General features: G+C 43.2%; 1 protein-coding gene across 1 annotated transcript; it reads left to right on the top strand.

Moving 5' to 3' along the window:
* The first annotated feature begins 359 nt into the window (after positions 1–359).
* Positions 360–25,871, top strand: LOC115383429 (low-density lipoprotein receptor-related protein 2). The gene is made up of 48 exons (XM_030085608.1): positions 360–417; positions 1,553–1,675; positions 1,826–2,065; positions 2,172–2,285; positions 2,368–2,487; positions 2,662–2,787; positions 3,386–3,589; positions 3,671–3,839; positions 4,019–4,187; positions 4,352–4,574; positions 5,353–5,571; positions 5,683–5,982; positions 6,358–6,576; positions 6,914–7,006; positions 8,249–8,328; positions 8,445–8,533; positions 8,602–8,690; positions 10,762–11,010; positions 11,453–11,644; positions 11,757–12,005; positions 12,880–13,125; positions 13,213–13,392; positions 13,643–13,891; positions 14,134–14,298; positions 14,385–14,651; positions 14,746–14,961; positions 15,172–15,285; positions 15,964–16,077; positions 16,228–16,392; positions 16,483–16,698; positions 16,790–17,019; positions 17,098–17,227; positions 17,504–17,701; positions 17,866–18,033; positions 18,232–18,444; positions 18,549–18,732; positions 18,827–19,028; positions 19,501–19,665; positions 19,792–20,019; positions 20,163–20,390; positions 20,567–20,701; positions 20,980–21,181; positions 21,277–21,402; positions 21,788–21,895; positions 24,190–24,426; positions 24,555–24,855; positions 24,968–25,064; positions 25,711–25,871. Exons 1-48 carry the CDS (start codon positions 360–362, stop codon positions 25,810–25,812), a joined length of 8,511 nt encoding a protein of 2,836 aa, XP_029941468.1. The 3' UTR covers positions 25,813–25,871.
* Positions 25,872–27,880: the final 2,009 nt, after the last annotated feature.

The raw sequence follows: 27,880 nt of genomic DNA, 5'->3' as shown, positions 1-27,880 counted from the left end.
TGAGGAAAAATCTGGACTGAAACCTATAAAGCGCTTCACTTGTTCTGGTTTAGATGAAACTCTTTAATTTCATTTGGTTTTGTGTCAACTCTTGATCTTGGAGATATTACGCATCATTGGTGCTTTTTTTTTAAATCAACAAACAGGAGTTTATGCGTAAAAATTTTCCAAATGTGCACCATTGTATTGTACGTTTCAGACTAGATTTTTATTTTTTTTTAAAATAGTATTATGTCGTCCTCTAAACTTAAAGGAAACCAATTTGAGTGCGCGCTGTGACGCACGTGCTGCAGTGACAGCGCATTAAAGCGTTTCCTCTCAGCTGACACGGTTTGTCCAGATGAGCTGAGCGGGCCAACATGGACCGCTGCATGTTCATTTCTTTGCACCTTCTTGCGATTTTGGAAACCTCCAGAGGTAATTTTTTTTTTCATTGATAACTTCAAATAATTTGCTGCCATGTCTGAAAGAAACACAAATTTTCAATTGTTATGTGCACAATCGTCTTTGTGCCACAAAGACGATCCAACTATCAAAGCCAAACATTCTGAGGGACTGGACATGACATTTTAGTTTAGGTTGGTCATTAGATTGAATATCTCACACAAAACTTTATTCACTTAGTTTTTACTTTTTCCACGTTTTTAGGTCTTTTTTTCACAAGTTAATTTTCTGCTGTTTTTATAGTTTTACCCCACTACATAAAGTAATGCATCTTATTGAATGAGAACCTTTGTTTGGCTTGGCTCATATTCATTTACTGTTCATTTATTTGGCAGGGGTAGAGCTCATTGATCATGAAGCTAAAAAAAAAAATGCTGAAATTGAACAGCTCTACACTGGTAAATTCTAAAGATTTCATACAACAAGATCAAATAAAAACTGATACCCATACTTTTACAATTTAACAAGCAGGAATGTCAGAACGAAGTAATACTAACCCATTATGCAAAACCCACAGGAGTGTATGATTTAATTTATTTAATTTATAGATTTATTTTACAGCAAACTATAATTTCGGTGGTGGCCAATGCCATTAAGTACTATTGGATATACAGTTGAATTAGGCATCATGTGAGTAAAGCCATGGCCCCACAGATCCTTGATCTTAACATTACAGAGTCTGTTAGAGATCGCATGAAGGAACTGAAAAATTGCAATTGTTTCATTGACTCACTTTTGGATTATCTTGTGTTCAGTCACTTTTTTTAGTGGATTAAGCCATGACCGTTAAATATTCAGTATTCTTACTTTTGTCTTTTGCACGGAACTGCATCTACTTGTGAAAGTAGATCTATCATCTAATCAATAACTTTTCAACAACTTTGCTTGATTTAGCTGTTTGTGTCAAAAATATAATGGTTTATGTTAAAAAATGTGGCATGGAGGTGTAAAACTGAGAAAATCAGCTGACTTATCAGGTTTTTTACACTGTCTTGGAGGGTCATCTAGTTGTGTGTAGTTTTTTTTATTGGGAGGGGGGAAATGTAATCCTGTTTGTGACTTAAACAGAACGGATGAATTGTGTCTCCGGTTTTTTCTTTGTCAACAGGACAAATCTCAGAATGCTTTGAAGGCCAGTGGCAGTGCGATGATGGTCTCTGCATCCCGGATATATTGAGATGTGATGGACAAGGAGACTGTCTGGATGGATCTGATGAAATAAATTGTCCTGGTTAGTTGTATATTCTATCTCGAGTCAAAATGGACCATGATTGAAGATATACTTGGGGAAGTTTTCTTTAAGTTTGTGTTACTTATAGCACATTTTAAAGAACATCTAACAGAGGCTCCCTTTTGGATTTTCTTCTTTGTGCACTGTCAGGCTCCTCAGATTGTCCACGGGGTCAGTTTGCCTGTTTGGACACCGTTGGCTGTGTTGACACGTCGGCCCGCTGTGATGGACAAATCCAGTGTCCCACCGGCTCGGACGAGGAGAACTGCCCGGCCATCGACGGCTGTCTGGACTCCGAGTGGATGTGTCAGAACCACATCTGTATCCCCGAGGAGCTGCGCTGCAACGGGCAGGATGACTGCATGGACAACTCTGATGAAGACGACTGTGGTGAGGAAGACGATGCGGTTTGACTTCCAAATCTACATGTCTAAAATGTAAAACAGAGGTACAGATGATATAATTGTGAAATCCAGCTCATCTCTCCCTTTCACAGGCGTGTGCACCGAGAACAGCGCACGGTGTCTTGAAGGGATGTGTTTCTCTGCTGAGATGATGTGTGATGGGCAGTACGATTGTTCTGATGGCAGTGATGAGCCTTTAGCCTGCGGTAAGCATGAAGGGAAGAGTGCTGCAACAAAATATGCTGCATGGGCATGAACGTTTGTAATGTTTAACACGGTGTCCTGCAGGCCGGATCTGTGAGATGAACAATGGCGGCTGTAGCTACGGGTGTTCTGATGAGCCCTGGGGCGTTCGGTGTACCTGTCCTGCAGGCTATACGCTCTCTCCCAACGGATTAGTGTGTGAAGGTGTGTGACCCTGAACAAAATCCCCAAAATTAAGGGTTGTATAGATGGAAGAATTTCAGCAGATATTTCATCCCTCATGCCACCTTTGGCCAAACAGCATAAATATTTTTAATTTTCACAGCTCTGTCATGCGTTCCTTGATATTCGTGAAAATAATATGAACGCTCTTCCCAGACGTGGATGAATGTGCCACGCTGTTTCCCGCCTGCCCTCACTACTGCGTCAACACAGCTGGGTCCTTCTTCTGCCACTGCAGACATGGCTTCAAACTGGGGGAAGACAACACATGCCTGGCTTCAGGTAAAAAGGCAACATTTTCACAGTTTATCTAAATATGTATACTGTACGTGGCACATAAGTTGTTTGCTGATAGCTGAAGCTCATTCTAAGTCCAGAGTACTGCTGTAGCACTCTATGGCGATACACTGACCTACATGTACAGACAGAGAAAATGCTGGTCAATGTTTTCATCTAGGTCTGATCATTATTGTAACTTTTTAAATTTTGTTCTTTCAAATGATCAGTGCCAACAAAGTGCCCTCGGACTTTAATTAAAATGATAATTGATTGTGACTTTGATATGGATGAACTCATGACTAAAGCGAGAAACCTTTTGTGACCAGATTTTGAGAAGAGGCCTTGTAATTTAGGTAATCAAGCAATTTACCTCTAAAGAGAAAGACATCAAAGTCAGGTTTTTTTTTTTTATTATGAAATGCAAAATTCAACAAAATAAGCAACTGATTAGATTCTTTTCAATTCAGAGTCAGTGATTGATGTTTCTCGTACAGGGCTGATTAATGGCTTGAAGATGATTTTGAGGTTATTTTAAAGATAAAAAGCTCACTAATGCTGTGTAAATAACACTCAACTGCATCCAGTGTTAATTTCTGTCAAGGTAATGGGACTCGACTGCTGATGATGCAGAGGACCGCGATGGGATTGTTGAATGTGAAGTCCCAGCAGTTCGAGGTTGTCCAGACTGCGGTGCTTGACCCAGTGGCCTTGGCGTTTGATGTCGCCCGGGGGTGGTACTACTGGGCTGACCGCAGCGGCAAGATTTACAAAAGTGATGGGCAGCGGAGCTGGACGGCTTACAGTGGTTAGTTATGCTTAGTTTATGGAATTTGGAAAAGTCTGGTGAACAAAGGTGTATAAAATGTTTTTTTTGTTGTTTTTAAAGGGGAGCCTGGCATCATTGGTCTTGCATGTGACTGGCTCAATGGAAACTTGTTCTGGACCAATCAAGTCACAAAATCAATCCACATGCAAGCGTCCGATGGGAGAAGTTACACAGTTGTCCTGAGCAAAAACATCAGCCCGTCTGAGCTGGTGCTTGTACCTGTGGAGAGGTGCGTGTTATCTTCAATCCCTCTGAACTTCAAGTAATCTACTTGAGGAGTCTTCTAAATTTAGAAAAAAACAGCTTTTACTGGAACTGTGGCAATTTCAAGCAATCAAGAAAATACTCCAAAGCGTGATGGTACATGAGGTTAGAGGTGATTCATCCTAACCGCTCCCTGTCTTGCAGCTCAATGTTCTGGATGGATGCAGGTCCAAATGACAGGGAAACACTAGAGAAGTCGTGGATGGATGGGTCAGAACGGAGCTCTCTGGCGATCATCACTGCTCAGTCTGCTCACAGCCTCACCGCAGATGTAGCTGCCATGCGGCTGTACTGGATCAGTGACTTCAAGGGGGTGAGTTTTGGAAAGGAAACCTGGCACAGAACGTGTGAAACCTACATGTCCAGAAACTTGTGTAAAATCCATTTGCATACTTTCATATTCATGCTTCAGTCACACATTGTATTGGTCTTGGAGATTTCTGTGCTTTAAGTGATCTCCATTTGTTTTCTGTTCAGTCTGTAGAGATGGTGATGACGGATGGATCTGGTCGTTACTCCTTCTCTGGACTGTTCAACGGGGGACCGGCTCTAAGCCTTGCTGTGTTTGAGAGTTTATTTTACTGGGTTGATGATCAAGGACTGTGGCAAGCTGCACAAAACCAACCAAGTCAGAAGAAATTACTCTTGAAAACTGAACTGCCACTGTTGGCAGTCTACCATGAGCTGCAGCAGCCCCAAGGTACTTCTGAACGTCTCTTTTCTTGTAGAGTTTTCTGAAATCTGCATCACACAAACTTTTCTCTTGCTTCTTTCAAGTCATAGCGTTGTTGAATGAAATGCTACCTCAATTTGAAATTTGCTTCATCCTCATCCTGTCCCCAGTGACTGCTTTTAACCACAACTCTGAAACGTTTTGATGTCCAGAAGTCTGAAACTGCAAGAAAGTACAGAAATTGAGACAATACACTGACCATCAGTGACTAAAAACAAATTTGACTGACACTGGATGGCTTGTACTGTGAATTGACAGATGATTGAACATGAGCTTCTCAGTTTTGTTCAACTTTCAACATCTGGCAGTTTTGAAGTGTTCTTTGAAAACAAATCCAGGTGTTGCAGTGAGAGGGTTAAATGGTCCAGAAGTCGGTATTTACTTGACTTCAAAGGATAAAAATGTCATAATTTAGAAAATATTTTTCAAGTTTCATGCTGCTGTTATGTCATTTGACATCATAAACAAGTCTTGTCATTGATCAGGGTCTTCGGCATGTAGAAAGACGGATTGCGACCTGTGCCAGCTCACTAAAAGCAACCCTGAGGGATACACTTGCACCTGTCCAAACGCCAAATTACTGTTGCCCGATGGGAGCTGTGATTGTGAGTTTATTGAATCTTTAATTTGCCTTTTTGTGTTCAGATATTTACATCTTGCTTTGAGATCTTGTTTTATCCAATCAAATTTCATTCCACTTAAAAGCAAAGCTGATATTTGAGTGTGAATCTGTTTGGTTTCACAGATCCACGATTCCTGTATAATACAGCTACAACAGTCCACTTGGTGGAGTACAGAGGCAGAGAAAACATCGACACCCAGCTGTTCACTGCTAAAGACGGCATCCTGTCCTTTGATCTGGACTGGAGAAGAGACTGGTTGTACTGGGTCAATCAGACCGGTCACATCCAACGCAGCAGTCACAAACAAGGCAATACTGAGGAGGTCCCAGCACCTCTGCCAGGTAAACACCTGCTGGTATAACTTCATCATGAGGTTTCTTTCTCCTTACCTCCAGTATGATTCACCTTGTAACTGTTGAAATAATCACACTTTCCTTTTTGCCTCCCTTCAGTTTGTTTCATAACTGTGGACCAGAAGACTGGACGTCTTTTCTGGGTGTCGTGTGACCAAAACAGCATTGGCACGGCCGTCAAACAGCCACAGCGACTGTACCACACGACACGCGCCATCCGAGACCTGCACCTGGACTGGGTGGGGAGTCTGATCTACTGGTTGGAAGACGATCGGATTCTCAGTATGAGCATGGCAGGAGGAGAAACTAAAGAACTGCTGCAGATAGCCGGAGGCTTCAGAGAGAGCGTCGCCTTTGATCTCAGGGCTAATAGTTTGCTGTGGAACTCCAATCAAGCAGGTTGGTTTCTTTCATGAATTAGATTTTGTTCGACACACTCTGGAACTAGAATACACCTTTATCTGATTAACTTGGACACACATTCTTTATATGTACTTTGCATGACGCATTTGTCAGTCACTGAGTAAATCACTGAATTGATTTGAGACATTTTGAAGTAGTTGGTTTAAAAATGAATGATTTTTTTTTTTTTTTTATTAAAGCCGTTTCGTGGCTGGACAGTCCATCATCTGTTCCTAAGCTCTCACTATAAACGATAAGGGAAATTTAATCTAATAGTACTTAAACTACAGAATTCCCCTGTCATTATAATCCCTGGTCGTAATGTCTCATTCCGTAAGTTTTATGAAGCTTCTGTTCTTGCTTCTTCCCCAGGCCTGGTGAAAATGAGTTTGCTGAAAGAGAGAAGCCACAAAGTTGGAAGACGATGGAACATCTCGGGTTCAGTTGCAGCTGCACTTGAACCGTACCTGTTGACGGTGTCCGATAACGTTGTTAAGCTTTGGGATCAGCGCGATGGAAGCCTCATTCAAGACATGACCGTGAAGGATCACGTGTTCAGTGTGATCGCTGCAGTTGGGAAACTTCAGACAGGTCAGATGAAATTGAGCAGCATTGTATGTTTTCTTTAAATGGGGGTTGAATTGTTGTTGTGGTAGGTGGTGCTGTAGTTTTGGTGTTCAACCATTCAATTTGTTCATCAGCTTATATATCTGTTTAATCCTAACTTGTAAAAAAAAGAGGGGGGAAAAATGTCCAGTTGATTTTTCTCAGAAAACTTTAAGCCTATCTCTTATTCAGTTGGATTTTTAGATTTTTGTTCGTTTTTGAAGCTCTGAAATGACTTGTGGTGTTATTCTAATGATTGTATCTTCAGTGCTCGGTTATCCAGCCTGCAATGAACCATCTGTGTTGTGTCGACACTCGTCAGTCTGCGTCTCACAAGCTCAGCTGTGCGATGGCAAAAAAGACTGCCCTGAAGCAGATGATGAGGAGTTTTGTGTTCGAACGTGTCCTTCCAAAGGTATAAAGCTGACCTGGTATTGAGTTCTTCTTGTATGATGGTGCAACTTTTCGATCTGAGATTTTTTTTTTTAATAGCATTACCCTCCAAGTTGCTGATGTTCTTTTCTCACCGTGTCTCAGAGGATTTCATGTGCAGGGACCGGAGAAGTTGTATCTCCAGAAATGTTGTGTGTGACGGTCGCTCTCACTGTCGTGATGGCTCCGATGAGGTTGACTGCTCAACCGTAGCGCCACTTGTAACGCAGGCAAGCATCCTGAAATGTCGCTTGGGCTCAAAGCCCTGCAGTGATGGCACAGGGTGTGTTTTATACAGCCATGTGTGTGATGGGGAGGAAGACTGTAGAGATGGATCAGATGAACTTGAATGTGGTGAGTTTTCTAAAGTGGAAATCAGACATTTGGTAGTCGGCTTGTTTTTATGTTCTAATATTGAACTATTCAGTTTGACAGCTTTTTTTTTCCCCCGAAAGATGTTTCACAGGTGACCACACCTGCAGCAAAACCAAAAAACGGTCAAATGAGTGAAACGTCTCCTGCTCAGAGTACACCAGCCTGCGTCAGCCCGTCTGTCAAATGTCCTTATACTCACATCTGCATTACTCCACAACAGTTTTGCAATGGGAAGAAAGACTGTCCTGATGGCACTGATGAAAAGAACTGCGTGAAGAAATGTCCCTTAAAAAGTAAGTTATGCTTTGTTTTGCATTTGAACTTTATTGACCATAATAGGTATGTGGTAATTTTCATTCATGTCCTCCAGATGATTTTCTCTGCAAAGATCGTCAGAAGTGCGTCTCTAGAAGCCAAGTGTGTGACGGTCGATCCGATTGCTACGATGGGTCAGATGAAGTGGCCTGTTCAAATGTGGCTGCTCCTCAAACTACACTGAAATGTCGCCTGGGCTCCAGATCGTGCCGGGATGGGACCGAATGTGTCCTCTACAGTCATGTCTGTGATGGAGAGAAAGACTGTAGAGATGGATCAGATGAACTGGGATGTGGTGCGTATTAATCTGAACATTAAGATGTTTAAGAAGCAGATCATTGCTTCATAAAATGTAGTAATAAATCTTTCTGGGTCTTAATGTTTATCTAGATTCCACAAAGAGTACAAATTTTATTGAGGAAAATTCCTGGCTGAATAATGTGCCTGCTTCCATTGAACCATTTACTGAGCCTCCCACCACACGACCGTGCACCAGTCCCTCAGTTCTGTGTCCAGGCTCCTCTGTGTGTCTCAGTCCAGCACAGATATGTGATGGAAAGGAGGACTGTCCTGATGGATCTGATGAGAAATGCCTGCAAAGGTGTCTATACAGAAGTAAGTAGTTAAAGAATCAGTTCACTGCTTTTTGATAATTATGGTTGGATGTTTATATTCTCAGGGTTAAGTTTCAAGTGAAATAAACTGTTAAGTTCCTCCCTTATCCTCTTCAGCCGATTTCCTGTGTAAAGATCGTCGGAGTTGCATCTCCAAGAGCCAAGTGTGTGACGGTCGATCTGACTGCCACGATGGCTCAGATGAGGTCGGCTGTCCAAGTGTAGCTCTTCCTGCACCTCAAAAAACTGCCCTGAAATGTCGTCTGGGATCCAGACTGTGCCAGGACGGGACCGGATGTGTCCTGTACAGTCACGTCTGTGATGGAGAAAGAGACTGTGCAGATGGATCAGATGAAATAGGATGTGAGTATGAAAGCAGACTCTTATGTTGATGTGCCACCAGCTCCACATTGCAGAGAAGTTAACTTCTGTTTGTTCACATTTAGGCGAGTCTCCTGAGTCCAATAAAGTAATTACTGAGCCTTCCACTAAACCGCCGTGCACCAGCCCCTCAGTTCTGTGTCCAGGGTCCTCTGTTTGTCTCAGTCCAGCACAGATATGTGATGGAAATGTGGACTGTCCTGATGGATCTGATGAGAAATGTCTGCAAAGATGTCCTTTCAGGAGTAAGTAGCTTGGTAATATATTTCTTGCTGCTTGAATCCTTCCTCGAAAGATAAATTAGTGGTCTTGTTGCGCTTTACATTTTTTTTCTCTCATAAATATCAATATGCACAAATAGATTTATGAGTTGTCTATAGTAAATAAATGTTAGGTATTCAAAATATATGGTATAATTTCTCTTTGATCTTCTTTAGCTGACTTCCTCTGCAAGGATCGCCGGAGCTGCATTCCCAGAAGCCAAGTGTGTGACGGTCGAGCTCATTGTAATGATGGAACAGATGAGGTTGGCTGTTCAGATGTGGTTCTTCCCACACCTCCAAAACCGACACTGAAGTGTCGTTTGGGATCCAGACCGTGCCAAGATGGCACAAAATGTGTCCTGTACAGTCACGTCTGTGATGGAGACAGAGACTGTCGGGATGGGTCAGATGAAATTGGATGTGGTAAGTGTTTTACACTCTTCAGTGTCAATTTTAAGCATAATGATCTGTTAATTTTAACCTACTTCTGCGTTTTGATTTTCTTTCTTTAGATGTTGAAAAAAGTGCTGCTTTTATTGAAGAAGCTGACTCTCCTTCACGCAATGCACCTTTTAATGAGCCCCCCACTGCGCCGCCGTGCACCAGTCCCTCAGTTCTGTGTCCAGGTTCCTCTGTGTGTCTCACTCCAGCACAAATATGTGATGGAAAAAGGGACTGTCCTGATGGATCTGATGAGAAATGTGTGCGAAGATGTCCTTACTGGAGTAAGAAGCAAGATTATTCTTTGTATTTGTCACTAACCAGATAGTAGTTGGTCATTTCAATCTATTTTCCTTTGTTTAGGTGACTTTCGCTGTAAAGATCGCCGGAGCTGTGTCTCCAAAAGCCAAGTTTGTGACGGTCGATCTGATTGTCATGATAGCTCGGATGAAGTCAATTGTCCAACTGTAGAGCCGCCTCCTCCACCTCCAAAAAAAACTGTCCTAAAATGTCGCCTGGGATCCAAACTGTGCCAGGACGGCACTGAATGTGTCCTGTACAGTCACGTCTGTGATGGAGAAAGAGACTGTGCAGATGGATCAGATGAATTAGGATGTGGTAAGTATTGCGTGGGAGTTGCTTCTTGTGAAGGTGGACGGGGTCGACCACACGCTGAAGAGTGGAGATGAGTCGGAGCTGCTGTTTTGAAAGAAACCAGCAGAATGTTTGAGATGGTTCAGCCAGGCAGGAGGAGAGGGGGGAGATCTCAGGTTCTAATTTGTAGTGATAGAAGACTTGAAGCTTTGTTAGGGTAATGGAATAAAAGACATGGCATGGATGAGATGGAGGCAGATAACTGATGGTCACAAAGATTAATTCTGACATTCATAATCGGCTGAAGTGCTCCCTTTGTTTTTTCTCTGCTGTCTTTCTAGATGTTGCAGGGAGTGATTCTTCTGATGTGAAAAATCCAAGCCTAAAACCTCCTGTACCCATAACTGAGCCTCCCACTAAACCGCCGTGCACCAGTCCTTCAGTTCTGTGTCCAGGTTCCTCTGTTTGCCTCAATCTGGCACAGATATGTGATGGAAAGGTGGACTGTCCTGATGGATCTGATGAGAAATGTCTCAAAAAGTGTCCCTTTAACAGTGAGTAGAGTCAATGCTTTTTTAATTCCTTGATTTGGATGAAGTAGTTAATTTTGTTTTTTTGATATCATGTTTTGTTCAATCCAAGCTTCACACTGTCTGAGTATACTCATTAATCCAGCAATCTACATAGGTTTGTAAAATGTTCAAATTGCTCTCAAGTTTCATTACTTTTCACAAGCACTGTTTTACCCTTCGTAGTGGACTTCCTCTGCAAAGACCGTCGGAACTGTGTCCCCAAAAGCAAAGTGTGTGACGGTCGGTCTGATTGCCACGATGGCTCAGATGAGGTCAACTGTCCAAGCGTAGCGCTCCCTGCTCCTCGGAAAACAATGCTGAAGTGTCGCCTGGGCTCCAAACCATGCCAAGATGGGACTGAGTGCGTCCTGTACAGTCACGTTTGTGATGGAGAGAAAGACTGTGGCGACGGATCAGATGAAATGGGATGTGGTGAGTATTGAAAGCTTTTTTTTTTTTTTTTATGTATATATGGAGGAGCCATTTATCATTCGTTTGAGTTGACCTCTAGGGGGAGTAGGATGGTAGGGGAAGGTATATTAGGGGCACACAGGTGATAGACTTCAGATGTGTGAGAGAGGGAAGGCACAAAACCTCTTGACCGTGCTCGTGGATGGGAACGGATGTGTAAGCTTGCTGGCTCCAGCTTTGCATTTGTAAAGAGTGGTTTATACCTAAGGAGGAAAAAAAAAAAAAAAAAGATTCACCACACCCAAACAGTGGAAGTGAGCAGATTGATTGGATCGCCTGAACACACGGAAAGAGTTTTTTCTCTCCACCCTCACCAGGAACCCAAAATGTGTCAGCCCAGATTGGGAATGGGCTGTACAATATATCATGAACTGTTTCTGACAACTTGATGTCTTTGCTGTAGATGTTGCAGACAGTGAATCTCCTGAATCCAATAAAATGATTACTGAGCCCCCCACCAAACCGCCGTGCACCAGTCCCTCAGTTCTGTGTCCAGGGTCCTCGGTTTGTCTCAGCCCTGCACAGATATGCGATGGAAAGAAGGACTGTCCTGATGGATCTGATGAGAAATGTGTGCGAAGATGTCCATACTGGAGTGAGTAGCTTGAGAATGAAATGGCTACATTTTAAACATGTGCATAAAACCATATATAGTTTGACTTAATTCAATTACACAGTGTGAACCAATATTTGTTTTTGCTCTGTAGGTGACTTCCGCTGCAAGGATCGCCGTAGCTGTGTCTCAAAGAGTCAAGTATGTGATGGTCGATCTGACTGCCACGATAGCTCAGACGAGGTTGGCTGTCCAAGTGTAGCTCTTCCTGCGCCTCAAAAAACTGCCCTGAAATGTCGTCTGGGATCCAAACTGTGCCAGGATGGGACTGAATGCGTCCTGTACAGTCACGTCTGTGATGGAGAAAAAGACTGTCGGGATGGATCAGACGAACTGGGATGTGGTGAGTGTTACGTGAAGGTTGCTTCTCATAAAGGTGGACGGGATCGACTACGTACTGAAGAGTGGAGAAGAGAGTCGGAGCTGCTGTTTGAAAGGAACATAGCAGCAAGAGAAAATGGGAGGTTTCCCTGTCTGATGTATGGTTCGATAGCTGTCACACTGTAAAAGACAGGAGGCTGAGTTGGTGGCAGTGCTGAAGATGAGGTTTCCACTGGGAATGACCATAAAAGACAGGATTGATAAAAAGATTAGAGGGTGGTTGAACAGATTAGAGACCATTAGACAGATCAGGTTGATACTGTTTGAAACTATGCTGAGGAGAGAAATGTTGGACAGAGAATGTTTGAGATGGTTCAGCCAGGCAGGAGGAGAAGGGGAAGATCTGAGGGTTCTGGTCTGTAGTGATGGAGAACTTAAAGTTTTGTTAGGGTAATGGAATAAAAGACATGGGATTGATTGAGATGGAGGCAGATAACTGATGGTCACAAAGGTTAATTCTGACATTCATAATCAGCTGATGTGCTGCTGCCTTTGTTTTTTCCATGCTTTCTAGATATTTCAAAGAGTGATGCTTCTGATGTGAAAAATTCAAGCCTAAAAATCCCTCCTGAACCCATAACAGAGCCTCCCACCAAAACGCCGTGCACCAGTCCTTCAGTTCTGTGTCCAGGTTCCTCTGTTTGTCTCAGCCCAGCACAGATATGTGATGGAAAGGAGGACTGTCCTGATGGATCTGATGAGAAATGTGTGCAAACATGTCCGTACTGGAGTGAGTAGCTTGAGAATGAAATGACTACATCTTAAACATGTGCATAAAAGCAGATACAGTTTGACTTAATTTAGATAGTGTGAGCAAGTATTGTTTGTGTCTGTAGGTGACTTCCGCTGCAAGGATCGCCGTAGCTGTGTCTCAAGGACTCAAGTGTGTGACGGTCGATCTGACTGCCACGATGGCTCAGACGAGGTCGGCTGTCCAAGTGTAGCTCTTCCTGCACCTCAAAGAACTGCCCTGAAATGTCGTCTGGGATCCAAACTGTGCCAGGATGGGACGGAATGCGTCCTGTACAGTCACGTCTGTGATGGAGAAAGAGACTGTGCAGATGGATCAGATGAAATAGGATGTGAGCATGAAACTCAGACTCTTGTCATGTTGACGTGCCACCATCTCCATATTGCAGAGGGATTCACTTCTGTTTGTTCACATTTAGGTGATTCTCCTCCATCTGATGAACCATTTACTGAGCCTCCCACCAAACCTCCATGCACCAGCCCCTCAGTTCTGTGCCCAGGTTCCTCTGTTTGCCTCATTCCAGCACAGATATGTGATGGAAAGAAGGACTGTCCTGATGGATCTGATGAGAAATGTCTGCAAAGATGTCCTTACTGGAGTAAGTTGCAAGATTAATTCTCGTCACATGCAGGTAAATCATGTTGTTTCACTCACTTACCTAGTAAATAGCTTGAGAATGTAATAGTTTCTACTGATAACCTTTGTCTAAAGACAGAAAGCAGGCTGCTTCATCATCTTGTTGTTGTTGTGCTTTTCATAAAAAAATCACTATAGACAGATTTGTGAACTGTCTACTGGATGTTTTAGATATCCATAATGTATGGTAAAACTTATTTGATCTTCCTCAGCTGACTTCCTCTGCAAGGATCGCCGGAGCTGCGTCTCCAGGAACCAAGTGTGTGACGGTCGAGCTCATTGTAATGATGGCTCAGATGAGGTTGGCTGTTCCAATGTAGTTCCTCCCACACCTCCAAAATCTACCCTGAGGTGTCGTTTAGGATCCAGACTTTGCCAAGATGGCACTGAATGTGTCCTGTACAGTCACGTCTGTGATGGAGAAAGAGACTGTCGGGATGGATCAGATGAACTGGGATGTGGTGAGTGTTCAGTGTTTGAGATGTGGCTGTTCTTTGTGAAAGCAGTGTTTGTTGCACTGCTTTCTCATTTTTCAAATACGAATTTTTCACATGGCAAAGTCATTGCTATTATTTTGAGAAGAAATGGAGGCATGTAACTGTTTTATCACAAGTATTTTTCTCAAGGTGCAGTTTTGAAGGGAATCTTGGCAACATAAGGTTTCAGCTTTGATTTCATATCTTTTTCCACTTTCTAATTTTAGATGCTGGAGAAATGACTGATTCTACAAAGAGCCCCTCCTGCAGTAGTCCTTCAGTTTTGTGCCCAGATTCATCTGTCTGCATTCTGCCAGCACAGCTCTGTGATGGACAAGAAGACTGTCCTGATGGATCTGACGAGGACTGCGTCAAAACGTGTGCTGACCAAAGTAAGCTCCTAAACACCAATTCAGGTTTTATTCTTGGTTCTTTATTCAGTAACCTTGGTTATTAAATGATGGCGCTTTCTCCATAGCTGACTTTCTCTGCAAGGACCGTCGGAGCTGTGTGTCCAGGAGTTTGGTTTGTGACGGGATCCTTCACTGCCTTGACGGCTCTGACGAGCTCGACTGTCCAAGTCGTGCTGCCTCTGCTCCTCGCACGCAGGTCCCGGCGTGCCGCATCGGCTCAAAGCTGTGCGACGACAGCACAGAGTGCGTTCTCTACAGCCACCTCTGTGACGGAGAGAACGACTGTGCAGATGGGTCTGATGAACGGGGGTGCACGGAAACCTGCAAACAAGGTTTTTTTTTTTTTTCTGGTCAATATAACAACAATGTTCAGTCCTCAACCTACAAGATTGAGTAAAACCTGGGATTCTGATTGTTTTGTTGCAGGCGAGTTTCAGTGTGCCCACGGAAAAATGTGCATTCCTGAGGCTCAGGTGTGCGATGGGAGGTCACACTGCCGGGATAACTCGGATGAGATGAACTGCTGGAAGCCAACCAAGACCTGCGAGCATCGCTGTGCTGACGGCAAACGCTGCCTCCCAAAGAAACTCCTGTGTGATGGAGAGAGAGACTGTCCTGATGGCTCGGACGAACTGGGCTGTGGTAAGTTCTCACAATGTCTACTCTCTCTTGCTGGAAATCCTGCTCTCACATTGGTATACTACCTCTAGTTTGAATCATATTCATGAACGTTATCAAGTTCTGGGGCTCGATTAGATATTTCATCAGGTTCTCTTTTTGCAGATGCAGTCATTGCTGCGACAGGAAAGTCTTCCGCCCTCACTCCTACATCGGTTTGCGCTGCACCTTCAGTTCGCTGTCCAGGTTCAACTGCGTGTATCCTACAGCAGCAGCTTTGCGATGGACAAAGAGACTGTCCGGATGGATCCGATGAAAGCAACTGTGTGGCCAAATGTGAAAATCCAAGTAAGTTACCAGGTGGTTGCAGTAGTTTACATCATGTTTGTCACTGATGAATACAGTTGACATGAATCATAAACGTTCGCATGGTACTGAAATAGAATAAATGTTGAAATTTAATCATGGCTGCACAGATATTGCAAAAATGTAGTACGGCTGATTTTCTGGTTGAAAATGGAATCAATGTTTACGCACACATGCAAGTTTATTTTTCCTTTTTAGGAGGAGCAAGTTATTTATCCTCCTTGACTTCACCCTATTGTGGTATCCTTAGTTGGATCATGATTTGGTACAAGTTTTGTGTCAGACGCTTGTCTGATGCAACCCTCAGTGGGATTCAGTCACGAGCTCGCTGCTTCTGAGGCTACCGTTTTTATCTCGTGAGTTTTTTTTTTTTTTTTTTGGCTGAGACATACAGTATAACAGTTGGAGAAGGTTTTATTCCCACAATTCTGACCTTCAGATAACCCGTTATCCTGTTCATGGTTTTCAGAGAGAAGTAATAAATCTCAATATCTGCAACCTAACTGTTCATTTGTTCCAGATAAAGGCTGTCAGTTGAAACAGTCTGAAGGATGTCACAGAAAATTATCAATTTCAATGTGATCAATTTTAAAGTCTCATGTCAAAAAATGATTCCAGATCATGTTTCTGAAATGAGTGACTTTTCTTCCTCCACGTCAGATGACTTCCTGTGCAGTGACCAGAGAAAATGCATCCCAATGAAAGAAGTGTGCGACGGCCAGATTCACTGTCCCGATGGCTCGGATGAGAAACGGTGCCCGCCACAGAAGACTGGTAAGACGTCTACAGGCTGTAGTTAAACTACAAAAACATAAACATGTTTTTCAGCAGCATGTTTTAAAAAAAAAAATCTATTAAAAGATGAAAGAGTTGGCTGGTTGTACTTATCACCCATTTAATGCATATTTTTCCCTCTCTGCCAAGCCTCCAATGTGCCCAACACTCAGTCAGAACCTTTGAAGTGTCGCAGAGGTTTCAAGCCATGTAAAGACGGTCTGGAGTGTGTGATGTACAGCCACGTCTGTGACGGAGAAAAGGACTGCAAAGATGGGTCTGACGAAGTTGGATGTGCTACGAAGTGCAAAGAGGGTTTGTTCGCTGAGCTGTAGAGAGAGGTTTCGAAGAACTGAAGAATTTACATATCAGATTTGAACCTGTCCAAGTTTTTCTCTTTCCCAGGTGAATTCCGCTGTTCTCACGGGAATAGATGTGTTCCACAAACTCGCGTGTGTGACGGGCAGTACGACTGTCAGGACAGATCTGACGAAGTGGACTGTTCGACCCAGACGGAGGACTGCCACCACCGCTGTGACAACAGAACTCGCTGTATACCAGAAACCTTTCTGTGCGATGGAGAAAAAGACTGTGCCGATGGGTCGGATGAAGAAAAGTGTGGTGAGTGACTCTTGGCAGTTTAGATCAATGCAACCAGCAACAAAGTTAAACGTCAGATGATGTCTGTATTTCTGTTTCCTTCTCTGGCCAGGTTCAGTAACTTGTTCGAAAGACCAGTACCGCTGTGCCAGCGGGCAGTGTGTCTCTGAGGCTCTGAGATGTGACGGATATGCAGACTGCAGCGACCGCTCGGACGAGGCCGACTGCTCCAGACCGCCGCGCTGCCTGTCGCAGCTGCGATGCCCTCACAGCCACGAATGCTTGCAGAAAGAGTGGCTCTGCGACGGCGAGGAAGACTGCAAAGACGGCTCGGATGAGACGGTGAGGAAGGACAGAAGAATGGAACGCGAGTGCTTTATATCCGAGAAGCATCTTTTAAGCATTATCATGCTTTTTCAGAACTGCAACACTCCACCAGAGAAGTGCAGGTCGTACCAGTGGCAGTGTCGAGACAGCACTCAGTGCATTCCTGTTTTGTGGAGGTGTGACGGCACGAAGGATTGCTTAAATGGCATGGATGAGGACAGATGTGAGTGCTCAGGTTCATTTTCTACTTCAAATATTATTTGGTCATGTTTTAGATTACCTGCACATTAATACGCTGAATAATTCCATCATTTTCATAATAGCGGGTAATTTCAGTTTTCTCATTTTCACGTGTCAATGACTGAGGTTTGAGGGGAGAGATTGTAACTGTCTGAACATGGATCTGTGTAACAAAGGTTAAAAAAATGCTTGAAACTAATTCACTTTTTCACATCAGACACCTTTCTTTGTGAAAATGATTTTTCATATGCTTCTGCAGGCACCCCGAAAAAGTGCCCCTCTCACCTGTACCAGTGTGGCAGTGGAGAGTGTATTGACCCCAAGCTGCTGTGCAATGGCAAATCCAACTGCGTCGATAGCTCCGACGAAGGCGTGGGTTGTGGTCAGCGGAACTGCTCCAGTCCATCAGCGCCTCAGTGTGACCATAACTGTGTCAGCACGCCAGCAGGACCCGTTAGTACTCGAATGGAAGCTCTGAACTAATCTTGATCCGTTTCATAGCACTGCTCTGAGATTGTAGCACGGATCTAAAAATCCACAGAACTTTCATTGTGCAGTTCTACAAACTAATGCCATCTTTTTCACTATTTATTTCCCTCCAGACCTGCTTCTGTACTTCAGGTTTCAGGCCGCAGTATACCACTCAGACCTGTGTTGACGTTGACGAGTGCAACTCAGAGCCACATGCTTTATGCGATCACACCTGTGTGAACACCCGCGGGTCCTACACCTGCCACTGTCATCCTGGGTTTTACTTGGAACCTGACAACAAAAGCTGCAAAACAAAAGGTGTGTCACGACGAGATGGTCTGTTCAATAATAATAATAAAAAAAAAACAAACAGGAAATTGTTTCCAGACTAAACAAATTTTCAAAGGCCCACATCTGGTCTGGTATGGCCTTCAGCAGACCAATATGAACATGATATAATGGCCAAACCTTTTCTTTGGATATATAACAAGTCATTGTTCATTTTTCTATCTTCAGATGAGCCTTTACTTCTGGCATCTGTACAGTCGGAGCTTTTATTGTTTGGAGTCCACAGTGGCACTTTGCGTGTTTTCACCTCGGTCAGTCAGCCAGTCTTCTCGTTGGATTATCACTGGGCTCAACAGAGAGTTTACTGGCTGAGCCCCTACTACCAGAGCGTCCGCTACGCTGACATGAACAACCCCAACAACAAAAGGACACTAATCAAAGGTACGCCACCCAGGGTTTTTTCTACACCTTTTTCGTGTTCCTTAAACATATTCATGGAAATAAGAATAATTCTAGAAGTTTTAACTGGTTATGTCTTTTCGCAGGAGTTAAATCTGATTTTCTCGCTGTGGACTGGGTCGGTAACAATCTGTACTGGGTGGATGGATTAGTTGGCCAAATATTAGCCGTGAAGCTGAGCAGCACCACACAGAAATCTCAGGATTTCACCGTGGTCCTGGGTGAAGATCTAGAGCAACCGAGCTCACTGGTTTTGCTGCCACACAAAGGGTGAGAATCACAACTTGGTTTACCAAGTGAAGCAGATGCTTGAAACCGAAGCCCTCCTTAATCATTTTAATCCGATGCAAATCTTTCTTCTCAGTCTGATGCTGTGGTCTGAGATTGGCAGCAAGCCTCAGATTGAGCAGTCTGGGATGGATGGTTCGCGGAGGAAAGTGGTGGTGAGCAGTGACTTGAGCTGGCCCGTCAGTTTGGCCTACGACCTTCTGGATGACCGGATGTACTGGGCTGATGAGAAGTTACGCTGCATAGGCTCAGCCTCTCTGGATGGTGAAAACATCAAGGTAAAATATACGTATCTATAAATGATTGTCAAACCAGACACAAAGACGGCATTGACTTCTTTCCTCAACTTAAAGTAAGATGGATATCTAATTAATTTGCTTGTGAGAATTTTGAAAATGGTACAACACTAAGAAGAGTAAAAAACTCAGTTTGAAGCAGTGAAAGCTAGCACTCCTATTGGCAAGGGAGCGTGAACATCAAAGCAAAACTGAGGGTAAGTTTGTGAAAACATGCATGCAGGTGGATGCAACATACTGTGAATGGAGGATGTTGTGAAATTTGTCTATTTTCTACAAGGATGATAACAAAAAAAAAAACAAAAAAAAAAAAAAAACAGTCATTCATTGGGAAGCATTTGAAATGGGCATTATTATTGGTCCAGCCCACCAGAGGGCTGGGTTGTATGCATGCCCTGGACATAATTTTCATCTGAGATTAATTTACAATGCAACTTTGTTTATTTTTTCCTAGATTATGCAGTTAGCTGAGACTCCAAACCCCTTTTCCGTGGTGGTCTTCAATGATCGCGTCTTCTGGTCCGACACCAAGCGCAGAGCTGTCCGCTCAGCTGAGAAGAACAGCGGCAAAGATCAAAAAGTCCTCCTTAAAAGACCGGGCCAGCCGTTTGGGCTGAAAGTGAGTTTCTGCCCTGTATTGATGTGGACTTTGCTCCTGAAGAGTCTTTAATTGGAAGCAACTTCAAGGAAATGCCTCGTAAGTAGATTTTCAACAGTCATACCTCTGTTCCCTCTCTTTCCTCAGCTCGTGCACGCCCTCTCCCAGCCAGCTGCCTCCCAGCCCTGTGGCCAGCTGTCCTGCTCCCACCTCTGCCTCCTGGCCCCAGCTGTGAGCAGGCCCTCTGAAGTGTCGGCACCTGTAGGCGTCTGTCGATGCCCGAAGGGACTGCTGCTGTCCAAAGACAAGATCACCTGCTCTGTGCCTGCGGACTCGTCATTCGTCCTGTTTTTGTCTCGCAACACAATCTATCAGGTAAACGGTTCCTGATGGTATTTGACAGCCCGGCCTGCAGGCCTCTGCTCCTGTCAGACACTGAAAACTTCAGAGGCTAAGCTGTCCTTTCTGGTTGAAGGTGTTTCAACTCACACATGCTCTCTTTTTGTTTCCACCTGCAGATTTACTTGCGTTCTTTGCGTCGAGATGGCGTTTCTCTGAAGAAAATGCCAACCAACAGACCTTTGGCCCTCCCAAACACAAATGAGGCCCTGGAGATGGACATTTCCATCCGCGATCTTTCTCTGTATGTGGCCTATTCAGGGCAAGGATCGGTGGATGTTTTGAGACTGAGCAGCTCCAGGTCTAGGCAGGGTCTCACGGAGGCTGGACATGTCCTACAACTGAAGGTTTGCATGATTATTCTAAGAAAATTGAAATTCTTAATTTATAGAGTGGGCAATAGTCACATTTGAAGCAAGATAATGTTTTATGTGAAGTGCAGCACACATTGGTCTCAAAAACATCCAGTTTTTGTGGTTCAAAACGCTTTCAAAACGCAAAAATGCTTTCTCCATCTCACAAGGATGACGTGGTCACGGCTCTGGCGGTCGATTGGGTGACGCTCAACCTCTACTGGAGCAGCAGTGAGAGACCTGACATCCATGTGACGTCCCGATATGAAGGCCACACCACCTCACTGCGGCAGGGATCGCTCATGGTGAAAGAAACCCTACTCTCATTTACTCTTTTCTGCACATCGGCCCTCTTTTAATTCAGTATTTAAACTCGGCTTGGAAGTATTTTATGCGTTCCTAATATAACCTCTGCATGCATGTAATTTAAAGGTTACTTGCACCAGAGGTCTTTAAAGTTTGAAAGTCAGATGTTGATAACTTTAGATTTTATTCTCAAATGTATCACCGTCAGTTTTAACTTGAATTTGCAGCAAGTTTACTTTTTTATGTTGAATGCAGCAAGTTAATTTTGTTTGTTCAGGGCACCACATCGATTGCGCTGCATCCTCCCACGGGCCGCCTGTGCTACACGGCAATAGTGGGAGTGAGTGGGAAGGCTCAGACGCAGGTGGTGTGTGCCTGGATGGACGGTCGCAGTAAAGCCGCGCTGTGGAGGAAATCCAGCATCCCCACGTCACTGACGTTTTCCAGTCAGGGAGACATGATATACTGGGCAGACACTGGTAAGCAGCAGTCACTTTTTCCACAAATAATCACAATAATAAAGTGTTTGAATTCCTTTTTTTTTGTATTTCTGCCTGGCTTTGTCTTTCCTAAGGTGAGGGTGTGATCAGCTCCATTCGACTGGACGGAACAGGATATAAGCAATTCTCCACAGGGGCGGATCTGCTCATTTCCTTCACACACACTGCAAATATCTTCCTGTGGGTCACTCTGGGCAAAGGTGAGGGCCATCTTTTTGTCACACTATTATTATTCCAGGTACGGCACAGATGAGCAGAGTTTAATCATTAATGAGACTTTTTAATTCATTTGATTAAATTTGTTCAGAGCCACTCGTTCCATTTCTTTATCCCCTTCAGGCAGCAGGTGGCATTGCAGACTAATGTCACAATGAATTATTCACTCTGGTTATTCTCGGCAATCTCTTGTACATATTTAAACTGTAATACTCGACTCTATCTGGCCTGCTTCATTGAGCTGAAACCCCTATTTTGTTGTGTTGAGAACATGCACTTGAATCCATCGCTTCAGATTTTTTTATACTAGTTTGTTCTTTCTTCAATGTGACCATTTATGAAACGCTCGTTTCCTTCCCCCCTGCGAAGATGTAACCAGAGTGTGGTTTACCGATGGCCTCCAGCCTAAACAACTGTGGTTTGAGACAAAGACCAGCATGGTGAAAATCAGAGCCTTCAGCAACGACACGCAGACAGGTAAGAAATAAAAGGAGCCCACAGAAAACCTGAAGGTAAAGGAAAATAGTGTGAGTACTTTGTTGCAATAGTACTTTGATACGGTTTGTAGTTACCTGCAACTAGGTGGGATTTTTTTTAATATTTCTCACATTTACCTGACATAATTAAGCTTTCTATTTTTTGTCTTTGGAAAAGAAAATCTCTTATCAGTTATTTAAGGTTTTTGTGCAACATCAAGACTGATGACAGCCTCAGTAGATGGAGCTCAACACAGACTTTATTGTGGGTCAAATTTAGACACAAAAATGATATAGGGAATAGAACACAAGACAGCGAGTAGACATGTGACTAAACCAGATTCTCAACATTCCCCGTCATGACCCTTTTTGAAAGAAATATTTGAAGTTGTGGGTTCATAAAAAATAAATAAATAAAAACTTGTAAAAAAGCACTAAGTGCATTTCAGAGTCTGTACTACTTAAAGAAGCTGGATCCGTTTAATTTTAGTTATGCCTTTTATATGTGCCCAGTTACAGACAAGTTAAAACAAAATACAGAAGTGGTAATCTGAAGATGAAATCTGTGAAGCAGGGCAGCTGATGGCCAAATGAACTATTTAACATAACACTCTAACATGCAATTAAAAGCATACATGGATCTAATGTGATCTTTGTAGCTTAAAGCTAATTTTCTGGCTTTTCCCATAACTGTTTAGCTTGTCTGATTATTTTGTGACCATACACATGTGGATCGCCCGGTTTGATTCTTTTTTGGATGGTGCCACATTTGTAAATGTGCATTATGGATTTGGCAGCAGATCTGAATTTGCACCCTTCAAAAAAAAAAAAAGTGCCTTCCTGTAAAATCTTACTGACCACAAGAGGGAACATGAGACACACAGGGTGTAGCATAGAGGAGTGACAGGAATCTGAACTAAGGGAGCAGGTATTACAATGAGATCGTCACGACTCTGCTGGTGAATGTGTATTGCTGATTCATGCTGATAATGCAGTTCAGAAAAAGCAAAGAGTTTCAGTGAGAGGGAGAACAAATGACGAGCTAAACGCACACCAAACTGTGGATAGAATTTTGCGTCGGCTTCATCAAGTGTCTTTAAAGGTGGTGACAATTTCACAACCACTTTAATGTTTGTAGAGGCTTCTGAATCCGGTTTCCTTTTAGGTTTGTTCACTTGACTCAACGCTCAAATCCGTTTTGACATAATACTTAATGCCTGCCCTGGTTTGTCGGCTTCATTTATAAAACAGAGCCACGCCAAACCATGCTGTTGGTCATAAATCAGGAGTTACACCTTCCTGCATGCTCATGTTTTCACCCTACTTTCCCTCTCTGTTTTGGACCCGAGGAGGCTGGTAAGTGTGTTATTGGACACTGCAGGCAGAGTGAAAAGACTCACTTAGGCTCAGTTTGAGCTGAATAGCTGAATAGATGGCAGAGTGATGTGATACCTGGGGGAAGATGGGGCTTGGCAAGCTGTGAGAGATCCCACTCTATCACTCCGTGCTGCAGCGGGAAAGAGCAGTGATGAATAGAGCCATTGCACACACTGTACTCTCAGATAGTGCTACTTTTTATTCTCCTCATACCTCGTACAATCCAAGCATACAGTCTGATGAAGGAAGGAAGAAAAAAAAAGTTTATCCCTTTGAAATGGCTGGCTTCTCTTGGCATGTTGAGACCAGGAGGCGTCCAGTTCTTTCAACCACTGCCCACAGAGACGGGTGATGTCCTTGGACACAACCATGAGGAATTTTCTGTCATATTAGAAAATTCTAAGGACACACTGTCTGAAATTGGTACTGCCCTTTTGAGCAGAGATACAGGACTCTAGATAGGACATGAAATGGATATATTTTAATTTGTGCAAAGTACAAAACGCAAGGGGTGAAACTCATGCAATTAGGTGCTATTTAGATGCTTTCAGTTTGAAATTTAAAGCGATCTGAAATGTTTATGATCCAGCATGTCATTTGTTTTTCAAATGTTTTCCCTCCCCTGTTCATTATCTTAAGATCGGAATCTGCTTAAATTTTAACTTTTAGACAAAGTGACTCCACATTGTTTTCAAGCTGAAAACCAGAAACTGTTCTCCAGTCTAAGGTTCTTTGTGACAAGTTGTCTTTTTTTTTTTTAACACGTATTTGCATTCAGAAACCTAAGTGCAACAATAACTGCACTTGGTAACTTTAAGGCCAGCTTTGCCTGAAAAGATCTAGAAATCAGAATCCTTCATCACCATCTTCACAGAGACATAATACTGCGTCACTCCCCTCTTTACCTCTCTTCTCCAGGAGAAAATAGTTGTTCCAAAACCAACGGAGACTGCCAACACCTGTGCCTGCCCTATCCCGGAGGCCGGACGTGTAAATGTGGCCGAAGCTTCCTCAGCGTCAACGTCACTTCATGTGCTCCGCTTCCTCCCTGTCCTGCTGGAGAAAAATCCTGCTTTAACGGAGAAAAATGCATCAGCAGCAGCAAGTTCTGCGACCGACAGATCGATTGTCCGGACCAGTCCGATGAACAGGACTGTGAGTTTCTGTTAACCCTCACGAATCTGCTCATAATTATGGTTTATCACAGATTATTTCAGTCGGCATCAGGAGTCTCTTTTCATTAACATTAATCATAATCGCTAATGCTCACTGTTCTTCTTTAGGTCCGTCCTCAAACACGGCCTCGCTTGGTTCCAAAGCCAGAGAGAATCAGACTCCACAGTCTCCAAACACTAAGAACTCCATCCTTCCGGTGAAGGAATCTGCCTCCTGTGATCTCCAGCACTGCAGCGGTCACGGCAGATGCATCACAGTGGGCGAAGCGACTCGCTGCCAGTGTCTGCAGGGTTACAAGGGAGAGTCCTGTCAAGAGGCGGACAGCGGACACAGCCACGCGCCTGTCATCTTCGGCGTTTTCTTCCTCGTCGTTCTGGTGGTGACCGGCATTTTCATTTTCAGTAAAAGGTACTCGCGGATCTGAGGGGGGATCCAAACATTGAAGTCAGATGCTGCCGTTGAAACATCCACTGAGCAACATAGGGATTAAAACATGGCGACTCTGACCTTGTTTCAACAGGAGACAGTGGGCTGCCCTTCGAAAAAAGTCCTCCGACAAAGAAAATCTGATGGCCAACATGGGTCTGCCATCCGAAGATGAAAACTCCGATTCTGAGGTAAAACCTAAATTTAAGTCTACAGCTGTTCCTTAATGATCAAGAAAATATTATTGGACTGATTTCTAAATTTAACTCTATAACGCCCTTAATAAATTGCAGGTCTTATTTTCTAGAAAATACCTGTATGCAAGTTTAAGAAGTCATTTGCTGTGTTTAAAGGTCACCATTTTATCAACGTGAACAAGGTTTCTGATTTCTGAATTGATTAGCTTGTGTAATTTGTTCTTTTGTGCCAACAAATCATCGGATTCAGTGGTGAATCAATCAATCTCTCAGTATTTTAAAATTATTTTAAACCTAAACGACGGCTTATCAGAAGCAGATGTGATCATTTTCATAGAAAAACGAGCTGAAGCAGGAATGAAGAAGAATCTGCCGGTTCCTTGTGTGAATTGGAGACCAACAAGATCGAGAGAAAAATACTCCAAAGCATGATGCTTATAACCTCATTCATCATCTAATTTGAGACACCGTGCCATCTGATCTTATCTCATAAGATACATTTGAACGTTCACCTTTTTTGGTTTTTAATTGAATAGGTGATCATGTCTTCTTCCAAAATGGTTAAATTTCTAATGTGCAAGTTTATTTATGCTCCTTGCCTTTACATTAATTGAAAAATAATTCAAACTTTCCCCCTCAGGAACTGGAGTCCTCAGTGGACACGCTGGCCCCCTCCCTGCCATTGGTCACTGTATCTGAAAACAACTACTCGGCATTCACCGACAATCCAGTGACTGGATGAACATCTGGAATGTGAAGCTTCAGGTTCCCACAGCAGCTCTGTACTGTTGGTTTATTCCAGGTCAGGTGACGCGAGTATGACGATGCATTTCGAGATGGATTTCAGCTTGCTGATGTATGCAGTTTTTGTTGTAGTAAACAAAGTGATGACCCAAAAGTGACTCTGATTTGTTTTTTTATTTGAACGTTGTCAAACAATCTCAAATATTCAGCTGCTCTAAATAAAATTAAAGGTATTTTTCTCCGTTTTTAACAATTGAGAACTACTGAAGGAGCAGGGCTTTTTTTTTTTTTTCAGTGTCCATGGTCCGTGGTCCCCCTCAGGCTGTGATCAATTTTTAATTTACCTGAAACAATGATCAAACACAATTTTCTTTTGATACTGCTTGAAAGACCAGAAGTCAAGTGATTACCTGCTTTCATGAGGTCGGACCCTTATTTTCTATGTTCTCCTTTACAGGCATAGAGAAGTCAAGTTTTTTTTGCCTCGTAAAGTAACAAACAGTCATTGACAATAAAACAACCAAGAGAAATGGTCTTTACAACTCGGATGTGGAACAGACTTATTTTCATCTGTCAATTATGTTTATCTGTTTCTACTTCCTACTGAACTGCCTGTGGATACATGTCAGATGTGATTAATGTTTTAGGGGAAGTTTCTCACCAGCAAAACACTTCCTAGATAGGTTTTTTTGGCTGCGATAAATCGACGTGATAATCATCTTTCCTGCTTCACAAAAGGACAATTCAAATGAAATCTGAAAGGTGAACTGTAAGTGCAATGCCTTCCACTGAGCCTCAATAACGAATGCCTGACTCCACCAAACGTGTGCCAAGGTGAAGAGTTTAACAAAAGCAGCGCGCAATCCTTCAGACTCCACCAAGCAGCAGAGCCGAAGAAAACAAATGAGCTGTCAGAGAAGATTAGCTGGGAACCATCTGCATCGATTGGCATGTTGTGTATTTATTACTAAAAGAAAATAACTGGCTGCTTCAAACAAAAATTTAAAAAAAAAAAAAAAATCTTTTGTATCTGCCCACAAACTGTTAAACAACATTTAGAATGCTTTGAAGAATATACCTGATGTGTTTCACTGCAAAAGTACATTTCTACTATGGAAGCTTTGGTTTAATAGATGATGGGAGTTATGATTGGTTCAAATCAAGATAATGTCTTGAATCAGTAAGCCATGAAGGGAAAGACATCTTTATATTTTCAGCCAGGTTTTTTGTCTGGAGACTTCAATGCTTGTAAAAACTCAGACAGCTCTACATTTTATCCGGTCACTCATTTTTTGACATCTCTGACAATAAAGGCTAATATGATCTGTAATTAGCCACGTAAGCAAATTATACGTTCAGTAAGCAATAAATTTGGAAATTCATTCATTTTCTGCCGCTGCTCCCTTTCGGGGTCGCGGTTGGCTGGAGCCGATCCCAGCTGCTGTGGGCGAAGGCGGGGTGCACCCTGGACAGGTCGCCAGTCTGTCGCAGGGCTGACATATAGAGACAGACAACCATTCACTCACGCATTCATACCTAGGGGCAATTTAGGGTGACCAATTAACCTACCATGCATGTTTTTGGACCGTGGGAGGAAGCCGGAGTACCCGGAGGGAACCCACGCACACACGGGGAGAACATGCAAACTCCACACAGAAAGGCCCCGAGCCCCGGCCGGTATTTGATCCCAGGACCTTCTTGCTGTGAGGCAAGAGCGCTAACCACCACGCCACCGTGCAATGTGCATGGAAATGTGAATGGAAATGTGCATTATAATTAGTGGTTCCAAGAAGTGATCCTGGGACATCTGCACCTGCCTCCAGGACAATCTGCATGTCACCTGAACATGCTTTTGTTTCTTGCCAAGTAGTTACCGGTAATCCTTGATTGAATACTGGATTTCAACTCCTCTTATTGGTATTTGCAATTCAAAGACACACCAAAGCCTTGCCCTTGTTCAATATTTATTGGCTTATAAATTCACAGTAACTTTATGTATCTCTTGCAGTTGTCTTGTAAGATGTATGGTTTTGCCCCATAGCTTATTTTATAGTTTTTTTTTTTCT

The sequence above is a fragment of the Salarias fasciatus genome (genome assembly GCF_902148845.1).
Source record: "Salarias fasciatus chromosome 7 unlocalized genomic scaffold, fSalaFa1.1 super_scaffold_4, whole genome shotgun sequence".
Classification (NCBI taxonomy): Eukaryota; Metazoa; Chordata; class Actinopteri; order Blenniiformes; family Blenniidae; genus Salarias; species Salarias fasciatus.
The sequence above is the reverse complement of the archived record's forward strand: the minus strand, read 5'-3'. Positions and strand labels throughout refer to the sequence as shown.